At 33.0% G+C, this 14308-nt stretch overlaps 1 protein-coding gene across 1 annotated transcript; it reads left to right on the forward strand.

The window, feature by feature from the left end:
* Positions 1 to 912: 912 nt before the first annotated feature.
* LOTGIDRAFT_231819 (hypothetical protein) lies at positions 913 to 11105 on the forward strand (the record flags this gene model as incomplete). Its single annotated transcript, XM_009054905.1, has 6 exons — positions 913 to 940; positions 2171 to 2438; positions 4370 to 4511; positions 7291 to 7682; positions 8626 to 8767; positions 10202 to 11105. The coding sequence occupies 6 exons, from the start codon at positions 913 to 915 to the stop codon at positions 10241 to 10243; spliced, it is 1014 nt and encodes a 337-aa protein (XP_009053153.1). The 3' UTR covers positions 10244 to 11105.
* Positions 11106 to 14308: the final 3203 nt, after the last annotated feature.

A 14308-nucleotide genomic window follows, 5' to 3' on the forward strand; every position in this document is an offset into this window, starting at 1 on the left:
ATTTAATTAATAGATGATAGTTCAGAATTCATAAATTTTGACATTAAAATGGCTGACTTGTAAATTTTATAAGAATGGCAATGCTATGATAGATGTAGAAATGTGAAGTTAAGTTTTCAGTTGAATTGTTATTAATTTAAGAATAGTCTAGTCTCTCCTGTTGCATCACCCCAATACAAGACAAACCAGACAAACAACTATGAGACAATTATTGTCTAACATTAACACATCTTGTAGAAATGACAAAATTCTTTATTTAATGAGGGATCTAATAAGAAAACTTTTCTAGCTTTGATCTTCTTTTTACAACCTTTCTTGTATGTAAGGCAGTTAATGTAGTCACTTCAATGCACCCAGTCTATTTGTCTTCTAGCTGTAATGTTAGGTTGACAAAGGTAACATGCAGTTTAATCTATTTCTCTCTCTATATATATATGTAATGCACATGTCTGCATGTGGTTGGTGAGCTAAAGTTCAGATTAGGTTCTGTTTGTTCCAGTTCCTCCAAAGCAGGGGTTTTCAACCTTTTTCTTTCTATTACCACTTTAAGGATCTTTGATCAATTGCATTAGAATCGGAGCCTGTGAACTTTAGGGTGTTTAGGCCCCTTCCCAGGTTGTTTTTTTTTAAACATAGGCTCTCCTGTATTGTTTTCTTGCTGTGGGGCTCCCTTATGGGTTGGAGCTAGTGGACTTGGTTCAACCAGTCCATTTGGTAGTTAGGCAAAAGAATCAAGGTCAGATAAAACTAGACATTTTCAAAATGACAAAATTCTATTTTAATGAGAAGACTATTTATAGATATAGATGGATGTAACATAAGTTTAAAATGGGTTCTAATGAATAATTTATTGATTTTTACTTGGTATGCACAGAACCAGACTTTTAGACCAGGTTTATTAGTCCCTGTACCATGGCTCAGTACTATTCCTTTGATTTCGGTAAGCTGCACATCATTTCTGTTTCTTAAAAGCAACATATGGCTATTTGTGTGTGGAAATCTGTTGATTTCTATGTATGTAACTCACAGTGACACACCATTAGATAGTGAATACTGATTACTATGTAATTTGAAATTGGAAACAGAATTTTTAATTTTACATGATATATATTCTGTTCACAGTAAAAAGTGTGCAGATATTAGGGTTTCCAGATGATCGGATAACGGGCTCCACTTTATTAGGTAACTGCAAGGATTTTTAGATACCAATACCAAATTTGGATGAAACTTGGTGTGTATGTGTATTTGGTTAGATCTCTGATGAGTCAAAATTGACTTGTAAATGCGATGGAGTCTTTAAAATTTTCTGCTGTGAATGATTCAAATTCAAATAACTAATCATATAAAACAGTGAAAATTGTATTAATAAAAGTATCTGAATATAAATATTAGAATTAAAAGTTGGTATCACTAACATTATTAGTGTGTAAATGCTGTTGATCACGCCACAAACACACATAAATGACCTTGTCATTTATTCAGTTTGTCACATACATGACCTTGTCATTTATTCAGTTTGTCACATACATGACCTTGTCATTTATTCAGTTTGTCACATACATGACCTTGTCATTTATTCAGTTTGTCACATACATGACCTTGTCATTTATTCAGTTTGTCACATAAATGACCTTGTCATTTATTCAGTTTGTCACATAATCAATTGCATTTACACACCAATAGACCTTATTCACGCCTCGTTTTTGAGACCCTGAAAGCAATGTTCATAACACAAATTACCAATGTGAAGTCACTAAAAACCCATTCCACAGCCTAAAAAAGCCTTAATGGGCTTAAAACTGCCCCTTCTCATAAATATGTGATAGTACACTTCATTTAAAGTTATCATGAAATAGCTGAATCAATAAGGTTTGAACTAATGAAAATGAAAATAAAAAAGAAGGCGCTACAAATGTCAAGGTGTCTATTTTACTGCAGTGACATAGTGTTACCATTGTTTGTGTGCATTATGAGCGATGTTCCGGATTCAATATGAACGGCCAACTATAATGCTATTGAGACCAATGTTTAATTCTTATTCCTAAATACTTACAAATGGATAAAAGCAGACCAAGGATTTGGATAACTGAAATTGAGCTCTATCAGCTGGTAAGTAAAAATTTGTTGAATAATCATCTACTAACTTACCATATCTCTGGATTCTTTTCAGAAAGAAAAATGAGTACTGAAGTAGAAGTTGTTGATGGAACTGCCTTTACAGAGGCCATTAAATCAGTTAGAAATGATTCAACAGATGATACATACGCTGTGTTTGGTCATGATGGTGAAGATCCTAATCGTATTAAGGTCATCGCTGTTGGACAGGACACAAAAGAGATAGCTTCATACATGGATGATTCTCAAATACTCTATACTTTTGCAAGATTTGTTACTAAATTTGATATGTCCTCCACTGTTAAATTTGTATATATAAGATGGTAGGTATTTTCTGTAGGTTGTTTCACTCCAGGCTCCTTTACAGAGTTCAATTTAGATAAGCAATTTATCTGACTAAATTTAAGTTTTGGCTAATAAAGTTAAATTTTGATTCATATTTCTTAAATTTTCTGTAGCAATTTTAAATGTTCCAGTAATAAACCTTCAAATATACATTTTTATTTGATTCGCAGATCATCAAAAGGGTACATTTTCATTGCAAATTGCCATGTCATACCGCTTAAATAGAACATTGCTCTTTGATAATGAATATTACATTGAAACAATACAATAGAACCTATTTTATCCATTTCAATATGTGTCTGCATATTTAATGTGAGCTAGACAGCGTTTAATGATTTTTTTTATTCCAGCACCTGATACTTTTGTCATTAGACTCAAGCACCACAATATTCTATTTTGAAAGAAATAAATAAATCTGCGCAAGGCAGGGTATGCTTAGTCTTCTAGACACCTGATATCACTTTTTATTATTCTCATTTGTTATTATTGCTGAATGGGTTGCCTTCTTCTTATTATTACTATCTCTATGTTCTATTTTCTAGGGTATGAGATAAAGTACCTGTATGTTCTATTTTCTAGGGTAGGAGATAAAGTACCTGTATGTTCTATTTTCTAGGGTATGAGATAAAGTACCTGTATGTTCTATTTTCTAGGGTAAGAGATAAAGTACCTTTGTTCTATCTTTTAGGGTAGGAGATAATGTACCTGTATGTTCTATTTTCTAGGGTAAGAGATAAAGTACCTGAATGTTCTATTTTCTAGGTTAGGAGATAAAGTACCTGTATGTTCTATTTTCTAGGGTAGGAGATAAAGTATCTCTATGTTCTATTTTCTAGGGTAGAAAGATAAAGTATCTCTATGTTCTATTTTCTAGGGTAGGAGATAAAGTACCTGAACGTTCTATTTTCTAGGTTAGGAGATAAAGTACCTGTATGTTCTATTTTCTAGGGTAGGAGATAAAGTACCTGTATGTTCTATTTTCTAGGGTAGGAGATAAAATACCTGTATGTTCTATTTTCTAGGGTAGAAAGATAAAGTATCTCTATGTTCTATTTTCTATGGTAGAAAGATAAAGTATCTCTATGTTCTATTTTCTAGGGTATGAGATAAAGTACTTGTATATTCTATTTTCTAGGGTAGGAGATTAAGTATCTCTATGTTCTATTTTCTAGGGTATGAGATAAAGTACCTGTATATTCTATTTTCTAGGGTAGCAGATAAAGTATCTGTATGTTCTATTTTCTAGGGTAGGAGATAAAGTACCTGTATGTTCTATTTTCCAGGGTAGGAGATAAAGTACCTGTATGTTCTATTTTCTAGGGTAGGAGATAAAGTACCTGTATGTTCTATTTTCTAGGGTAGGAGATAAAGTACCTGTATGTTCTATTTTCTAGGGTAGGAGATAAGGTTGTATGTTCTATTTTCTAGGTTAGGGGATAAAGTACCTGTATGTTCTATTTTCTAGGGTAGGAGATAAAGTATCTCTATGTTCTATTTTCTAGGGTAGGAGATAAAGTACCTGTATGTTCTATTTTCTAGGGTAGGAGATAAAGTATCTCTATGTTCTATTTTCTAGGGTAGGAGATAAAGTACCTGTATGTTCTATTTTCCAGGGTAGGAGATAAAGTACCTGTATGTTCTATTTTCTAGGGTAGGAGATAAAGTACCTGTATGTTCTATTTTCTAGGGTATGAGATAAAGTACCTGTATGTTCTATTTTCTAGGGTAGGAGATAAAGTACCTGTATGTTCTATTCTCTAGGGTAGGAGATAAAGTATCTCTATGTTCTATTTTCTAGGTTAGGAGATAAAGTATCTCTATGTTCTATTTTCTAGGGTAGGAGATAAAATACCTGTATGTTCTATTTTCTAGGGTAGGAGATAAAGTACCTGTATGTTCTATTTTCTAGGGTAGGAGATAAAGTACCAATAGCAAGAAGAGGTAAATATGGTGTTATTAAAGGAAGTGTAGAGAAACTATTTGATCCATATCATATTCTGGTAGAAACTAACACTACTGAAGATTTAGATACTGAGAAAATTTTACGCCAGGTAAGTGACATTACTATTTTAAAACCTTGTTAAAAAATTTGTTAGCGATAGAGGTGACAGTTTATGTCAGAATTTTATTAAATAATGTGTCTTTGTTTAAATCAACAATATTTTACACAAATTAGATTTTTAGTATGATTTGACACAGATAGGTGACTGCCCTTGATATACTGAAAATCTTAATGTATCAGGAAAGTGGGCGTATCCTGCTAGGCAACCACTTGTTGCATTATTGCTATATTTTTTTGTGACAATTAATATTGTTTTATAGTTTGATCCAGAGAGCTCAATTCCAGATGAGTCTTTAGTAGGTATTCTCTCTTAGTGTGAAGAAATCTGAGCATGTGGTGATCTTAAGGTTTTGGGTACATAATTCTTATAATGCTACCAGCAAAGTTTGGTAGAATATAACGGAGAAATAGAGACGATCATGATTCACTTTCTCAGTAGTGCTCATACTAGTTTATATGAATTGTATTGAATTTGTCTGCACCTGATTGGGCTAAAGAAGACAGGCAATGCAATGCCGTGAGGGAAATTTTGCAAGACAGTTACATTCACCGATTACTTTCTATTTCCAATTGTTGAGGGATATTCAACATGCAGTTTTTAGCACAAAGGGCCTTTGACTTTCTGATGCAAACGACTAGATGCTTTATCACATCAGCCCCTCTGACCTGCATCATTGAAGGGGGGAAACTGGGTTGAGAAGCTGAAAATATTGTTTTGACTGCTGCCAGGATTGAACCCTTGAACCCTTGACCAAGACAGATCCCCCATTACAGATTACATAGAGCTATTCAAATAATATATTTCCTAATCCGGTACAATTTTGGTGAAAAGTACCCAATTCTAGCACTGGGTTTGATGTTGGTAACATTTTCAGTTAGTGTCTATGTTCAAACAGTATGATCTGAAGGGTTTATCTTCTTTGAATTTTGTTTAGGAATCTTATTTTATTTTATACACCCACATGAAAAGGGTGTATATTGGCGTCACCCTTGTTCGTCCGTCTGTCCGTCCACAACTGCTCGTAAACATTCTACAAGAAACAATTCTTGACAAAACTTGGTGTGAGTGTTTGTAATCACCCAATGATGAATCCTATCGAAAATCAGAAGAGTTGAAAATTATTTAGTACGAGTTATTGCCCTTGTTCTTGAAAACACTTTCAATTTTTAGCTCATAAACACCAAAAGGTACAATGCTGGATTTTGACAAAATTTGATAATATTGTTCAGTTTTACCCCAAAAAGTTCAAAAGAAGTGTATGACTGAAGGTTGAATATTTCATACTGGTGATTGTTACTGTACTACCAAATATTTTTATTCAAAATCAAAGCTGCCAGTGGGCGTATATTACCTTGCCTGGCAAGCTATCTTTTATTTTTGGAATGCATATTTTTGTTCTGATACGCTATTTACTTCTTGATCATCTATTTTTTAATGTGTTTTCTGTATGAATTTGAAGATGTATATTTACTAAATGCCTGTATGAAATCGTACCATATTGTACCTTCATCAACAAGATAGTTACCTTCTTTTATTTTGCATGTTTTTGTATAAACAAGATTCCCTTCCAGGCAACTTGTTAAACATTAACAAAGTCAGTCCATTATGTTTTTAGGCAAGATAAAATTGAATATAATCTGTACAAGCTAGTCTTATACTTTCTTCAATACTACTTTAAATACCTACAAATAAAGTGGACTGGACTGTGGAGTGATCTTTAACGTGCACAGCCTGTAGCACACGGGGCCTCGGTTTATTGTCCCATCCGCACGACTAGACGCTTTTTCCATGTCAGCCCCTCTTACCTGCATCACTGACAGGGGGAAACCGGGTTAAAAAATCCGAAGGTATTATCTCGACCTATGCCGGGATTGAACCCTAGACCTTCAGGTTAGCGAGCAAGCGTGTAACTTACTGAGCCACCGCGGCTCCCAAAAGAAATTGGAATCGAATTGTATTTTTCATAATGTTACATATTATATTTGCTCCTTAGTTAAGAATCTTAATTAAGCCAATGCGATCTTTCATCTATACAACATAAGCAGACTTCCAAGTCTAGTTATCTATAGTAATTATACAATAAATATTTGAATAGATGACTAATATATATAGGTAAATTTTAGATATACAATGTAGGTTCAGTATTCAGTATTATATTATTGATTTCTTCATTAATACATTGTTTTCAAACTATATTATCATACTGATACATAATGTCTGCTGAATCTCATTATAAAAAATAAAAGAGATCACCTGACTAAGTTTATGAAATGAAACTAAACATGAAGCATTTTTAAAACCAAATTTTTTATGAATTATTAATATTGTTTCATAAAAGCAGACAACTGAACACTTGACAGATGAGCTCAAATGAGAAGTTAAATATGTGTATCAAATGAATGCCACTCATTTTTCAATATGTCTTTTATATATCAGAAACAGGTAATAACAAAATAGCTGTGTATACAGTGGAGCCGCGTTTATCCTGTTGCTGATAATCTGGAAACCACGATATTTGTTTGTCCATGTTCATGCTACTATTCAGGGATCCTAGGTGGCATTTTTTTTTCACTAGAATTTGGTTTGAGGGATAAAAAGACCTCTAAAAGATTTTAGAATGATAAAATATCCCCTGACCCCCACATTGGAGCCTGTGGACCCTGTGACCCTTTGCAGATATTTTCCATTTGTTTTTATTGCTTTGATCCCTGTACTCAACGTCACCATTTATAAAAAAAATAGTCACAGATGTATTTATATTTTCTAGCTAGATGATACTGCTGGAATAAAATCTAGAGTGCTAGAAAATGTCGAAGGCAGGCAAGAGAGAGGCTTTACACAAACACAGGTACCACAACGAAACAATGGACCCAAATTTGGAGTGAACAACATATCTCGTGGAGGAGTAAAGATAGATATAGATCCTGGTGTTGCAGAGGCAATACAAGCTGTCAGGAACCAGAAAGATAATATACAATGGGTCTTGGCATCTTATCAAGATGGCAGCCCCAAAGGTCCAATCATAGTAAAGAATAAAGGGGAGGGAACTGTGGATGAATTGAGAGAAAATCTAGTAGAAGATGAAGCTATGTATGGTTTATATCGACTCACTGATCATCTAGATGATATCAAAACAGTTAAATTTGTTTATATTGTATGGTGAGAATTGTTATTCCTCTTATTAGTGTAAATTTATTGTTATCTTAACCAATACTTTTTATTGGAATCATTTGGCATTATTATTTGATATGGGTAAAGCCTTGAAGTTTACCAACTAACATTTGTAATTTGAAGTATATCTGAAGCCATGAAATTTTGGAAATCAGTTCACAACCAATAAAAGGCATCTATATCCGAAAATTTGAGCTCCACTATAACTATGATTGTTTCTGATGCTGCTAGAAAGAATGGGCATGTATTGATGTAACTTCAGGAGCCGCGGTGGCTCAGTGAGTTAGACGCTTGCTCGCTAACCTGAAGGTCCAGGGTTCAATCCTGGCAAAGGTCAAATGATACCTTCGAATTTTTCAACCCGGTTTCCCCCTGTCAGTGATGCAGGTAAGAGGGGCTGACATGGAAAAAGCGTCTAGTCGTTCGGATGGGACAATAAACTGAGGCCCCGTGTGCTACAGGCTGTGCATGTTAAAGATCCCTCGACAGTTGGAAATTGAAAAAGAGCAGGCTGATGTCGCTGTCCTGGCAAAATTTCCCTCATGGCACCCTGCATGGCGTTGCCTGTCTTTATTGGCCCACAAGGTGCAGAAGAGTAGGACGTAAAACTACATTCATTTAATTTTTTTTGATGTAACTTCAGAATCACCTTATACCTTTCTTAGACCGGGTTTGTCAACATGGCATATCTCATGCAGAGGTTATTGATGACTTGATAAATTCTCACTAATACATAAAGGATTGCAATAATCAGTTGTACCCTGTTTGAAAAGCGATATAAAAATTTTGTATAGGCATAACTGCACATCAATTCTGGGATTGTAAAGAGGTTTTCTAGAATTATTTATATGTATCAGGGAAAACCTCTTTAAATCCCTGTAAGTTATGTATTATGTCTAAAGTTTACTGATGTAGTTTGTCATAATATCAGGTTAGGAACAGAAGTGAAACCAATGACTAGAGCTAAAGTATCGACCCATCGAGGTGCAATGGAGGATCTGTTTGGACAAGCTCATGTACAGATATTTGGTAGTGAACTATCAGATATTACTGAAGACATTGTGATAGAAAAGGTATGGCTTCATCTGTAAATTGATAAGAAAATTGACATTTTACGTATTCATAGCTAAATATTGTCCAATCAAAATTGGCCCTACTGTATTGGTAGCAAATTTCATCCAATGAAAACAAATCACTCGTTATAATGCTTTGTTTGCGTGCCATTACTTATTTTGATGAATATATACAGTACAGAATTGAGTAATGTAATGTTTATTTAAAGGCTAGCGCACACGAGATCTCCCAGCTGAGCAAAATTTCATTTGTGTCTCCCAGCTCAGCTCGCAGCTTTCGTCGGTTTTCCCAGCACACGCTAAGCTTTAAGCTTTCGTAATCGGGGTGTCGAGTCATAGACGTCTAATAATAACTAGATCACGTGACATTCTCACGTGGCTTAAACAAAATGTCGGACGTCGACTGATTAATTTTACGGCCAATTTCTTCAATTGCCTTCTCTCTGCTATCTCTGTTTTTAAATTGGGGATATTCCGCCCAGACTTTTCTTCGATAATTGCTTCAGATACAAACTCAGATACAAGCCATTTTTGTGTGATCACCTGCTAGCTCATGTGCCCCAGTTCAAAGTTGAAAGCTTTTGAGTGTGCACATGGTAAGGTATTTTTCATTCGAGGAAAAATTATCAAACACGACAGATAATTTCCTTAACGCCTCGAATGAAAAAAACCTTACGTAAACTCTGCGCACACGAGAGCTACGAGCTGAGCTGAGAGGTACGAATGAAATTTTACTCAGCTGGGAGCTCTCATGTGCACTAGCCTTAAGAGCTATTAAGACTCATCAGCATAATATATAAATATACAATATATAATATGAATAATATATACAATATTAATAATGTGAATAAATATAACCTAATTATAAAAATACTAAAGAAATGTAAAACTACAACATTAATTACCTATAAATCTCTCTTTTTTCACTGAACAAATCAAGTATCTAGCAAGATTACATAGCTGCTTTTTGTTTTACATTGAAAAAAGTACTGTAAGTTTTAATATTGATGGTTTGTGCCAATAATACTGTTTAATTCATTTTGCGCGTAGATTATTATAATGATTACATTCTAAAATAAATGATATTCGTCCTCTATTGAAAATTTATCACATAAAATACAAAGTCAGTTTTCTCTCAGGATTCAATGTTGAGTTCAATCAGAACTTTGAAATAACACAACGATAAGAATCTGGGATTGCTTTAGATAAATGGTCAAATTGATGTTTTGCTATCTTCTTGTCATCATTTTATGAAGAAATAAGTTCTACCTACACTTTGATTGGTTAAATATAATTGGCTGGGTCCTGTGGTAGAAAACTTGCTTGATTACAATGGAGACTAGAATATCAGAAAACAAAAAAAATTTCATTTTAGTAAGATTGATCTCAGTGGAAACACAGACATGAAAACATGACATGTTTTTATTTTTTCAGGTGACGTCAACATCTGGTTCCAAATCACATGTTAAAGAATAAACATACCACCTTTAAGTCAAGCTGATGGAAATTTGGAAAATTTGATTTCCTTATTTTTGTTGAATTTTAGAATCAAACCATTCCAAATTATTATTATTTTTTATTTTTTTGCTCTTTTTTCAACATATCTTAGCTCAAGGCATGACTTGACAGTTATTTTTCTGTTTTCAGTTTATGGGAATCTACTCAAATACAACTTAAAACTAGTCATTGATCTGAAAATTCTTCATTTGATATTTAAATATGTTTAATGTTTTTCATGTGACTTATTTATTTTTTTTTGAAAAAGGACTTATATTGCTGTAGCCCCTGTCTGTCTGTCCGTTTCTTGTGAACACAAGACTACAGTTTTCATCCGATTTTAATGAAACTTAGTGCGATCATTTGTATTGATAAGATCTTAGTCAAGTTCAAATTTGTTGATTTTTTTTTTGGTGAATGGTTTTTGAGTTATTGCCCTTGGTTAAGGAAAAACACGCCACAAACTTTGTTTGTGAACACAATAGAGACTACAGTCTTTAACTGATTTTAATGAAATTTGGTGCGATCATTTGTATTGGTAAGATCTTGGTTGAATTTGACGATTTTTAGAGAAAAATTGGTTTTTTAGTTTTGCCCTTGACCCTGGAGAAAAAGGTCCAAGTTTTTAATGAAACTTAGTGTAATCATTTATATTGATGAGACCTTGGTCAAGTTTGAATTTTTTTCGAAGAACAGTTTTTGAACTATTGTTCTTGATTTAGGAAAAACGCATCAAAATTTGATTCTTACACAATAGAGATTACATATTTCAACTGATTTTAATGAAACTAAATTCAAACTACAAAATTCAATTTAAGATCTTTAAAATGAAAAAAAAAAACAACATATTTTAGTCACAAAGGACTATTTGTTTCTGACAGCTGCCAGTGGGCGTATGTTACCTTGCCTGGCAAGCTATCTTTCTATTTTTTGATCATGCTTTGTTACCTATATTTCAATTTTTGGACAAAGACTTTTCTTGTATTTAATCATTTTCTATGGAATTTTTAAAATTGTACTTTTATTGGAATCTCAAACAATGCTCACAGCATTATAGTGTTTTATTCCCTCAATTATAAATATATATATATTGTATATATAATATAATAATACTCTATATCTATTAACCAAAGTTTATTTGTTCTTCCTTAAAGGGATACTGTTATCTAAATATTTGATATATTATCTCAGGTATATTATTCTACAGTTCAGTTTGGAATAGCAGGAAAACCAGATTATTTATTTATTATCGCTTAAATTAAGGGGATCTGCCAAGTTAGAGGGGTGTTTTCCATATTCGAAACCATAGAGCACTTCCTTTCCATTGCTCTTTTCCATATGAAAAACCACCAGTTTTAGAATTTCCAAGGCATTATAACATTCTCCAATATAGATATATCTTAAAATATCTTCACTGTTAAAATAGTGCTAAATACATCCATATTGTAGAGCGATATAGCTATTACCAATGTTATAATTATATGATATATTTAGACTGCTATATCCCTTCCAATACCTGTTTTAAATTATGCCAACTTCTTCCTTACTTCCGATGATCATTTTTGACACATTTTGTTTTGGAAATAAGGAGTCCAAACAGAATCTGTCCAAAAGGAAAGGAATGAATGAGTTAGCAAATTTGGATCTTCTTTTGTGCTTGTAATCAAAATGTTATGTGTATTACTCATTTGACATTTGCTGTTAACCCTTTGAACACTGCATGTTATGATTCTAAAGTTTCAATTGTCTATATTTAGTCAGAAATGTGTTATAATTCTGGCACCAGTATCAAATTTACTTCTAATGACATCTTGTCAAATTAATGACTAAATATAGCCAATTATCAGTCAGTTTCACACTAGTTGTTTTGTATGATGGTCTGTATAAATTTGGTTGAGAAAGAGAACTTTAAGGTTAAATAATGTAAATAGATATATTTAAGTCTGTTACTTTCATAATTTTTTTATTCTTTACCTTTGCTAAAATATTTATCTATTTAGCCTTTTTTTTAAATCAATATTCCTTGGAAGTAGAAAATTGACAAAAAGAAGGTTGATACTGTTTTTAAGCTAATTTTCCCTAGGTTTACCATCTTCATTATTTCACTAGGGGAAAAACTTCAATTGTCCATAGGAAGTGGAAAAAGTATGTGAAATTACTAATTTAATCTTAGTTTAGCACTTAATAATTGTTCTATTTCCACAGCCCGGCAATTAGTCACCCATTATATGTTAGTCAGGCCTGAATTGATCTGGTTCTATCTCATGATTTTTACCATTTTAGTAGTGGTGGTGTTGCGCACGAAGCAGACCATGCTCACTCTTTTTGAAACACCTGATGGTACTTCTCTGGAGGAATCCACTACCACACAACTTTTACTCTCTTTTACTTGCCATGCTTTGGATCAGATTTTGATTAACAGAATTCTCTTGCTTGTACAGATTTTTTATAGTAAATTTTTTGTAAATCAGAATGTGGATAACCAAGACTGGAAAGTTGTTTCTGGTTCAACCTTTTTATAACTGCATCTTCCATTGCAAGTAATGTTATTGTAAATAATCCTTAAAGGGACACTTAATGGTAGAGATTACATTAAAAACAGAACACAAGTTTATGGTAAACTGAGTTTTATTGTACACAACGCTTAAACAATTTACAAATTTCACTTGATTTCACTTGCTGTTGACCGTGTCAATTTTTGAAACTTTCTATACAATCAAACTCAGGAGTAGTATACCATAAAATTGTGTTCTGTTATTGATATATTGAACAGATTTATTCAATATCCATTTCAAACTTTGAACACCACATCTCCTTAGCTTTTTAGATTATTTAATTTAAATATATCTCATTTTGAGACAAACTGGCTCTGAAGGGGTAAAACAGTAAAAGTGATATTTTTTACTGAAATATTGTTTGTTTATTTGTTTCTTGTTGTTATATGATCAAACTATATTTTAGAGGTGAATAGTTCAATGAAAGATTGACAGTTGTTTGTATACAATTAAATAGAAAATATTTCACTGTAATATATTATATTTTATTACAAGTTTTGCTGTATTTAGAGAGTATGAAAGGGTGTTAGTTATCACCAGATTTATTTACAATTATAGGACAGGGGAATTAAAATTAGATACAAGCAGTGGAGGAACCCTTGAAAAATGATTTACATCTCTAATTGTTCCCTCACTTTATTTTTAACAAATTTAAAAAGATGATAAATAATTTACATGTGACGTCTGCATTTGCATGTTTTGATAGCATGGGTTATTGAAGAAGGTGATTTATTGGCACCAAAAAATATCACGACAGCATTAACAAATAAATTATATACAATGTGCAACAATCTATTACAATGTAATACAACACAATTCACGAGGCTGCCTACAGATATGAGGCCAGGAAACAGTGCCAGTCAAAAAATAATGTGCCGCATATTGGCAAACAGGTGAAGTAACTACAGAACCTCCGCCACAAATATAAAAATTCTGAAGGAATTGCGGTACATTGCCTGCCGTGACCAAGAGCGCCAAGTAACAAATAAGAAACAATTAACAAGGCAAGTACATTATTATATTCTTTGATCACTTTGATTAAAAATATTTATCGCTTTAGAGATAGTAACACGAACACAATTATATGGATAACAATTACTTTAATAAATAACAATAGCAATTGCTTGATAAAGACGAAAGAATCATCGTCGAAACGTCGCAAGTTATTTATTAAAGTAATTGTTATCCATATAATTGTGTTCGTGTTAATATCATCAATTACTAAATGCCACTCAAGGAAGTTAGAGATAGTACTCGGGAAAATGGCATTCCTCTCACGGGAAAAGTGTACATCATCCACAAAATGTGAGTTACAACGGTCCAAATGTCCATACTTGATGTAGTAACCCCCCCACTTCAAGTCCTCTTTTAGTAACAAATCTATTCAGTCTTATGCTACACTTACCCATGCTTTTAGTATTTCTGGCATATTTCTAATGGATTCTTGGCAAAACCTGTGACCAAATTAGGTTTGAAACGGGGAACATTC

Source organism: Lottia gigantea, assembly GCF_000327385.1.
Source record: "Lottia gigantea unplaced genomic scaffold LOTGIsca_23, whole genome shotgun sequence".
NCBI lineage: Eukaryota > Metazoa > Mollusca > Gastropoda > Lottiidae > Lottia > Lottia gigantea.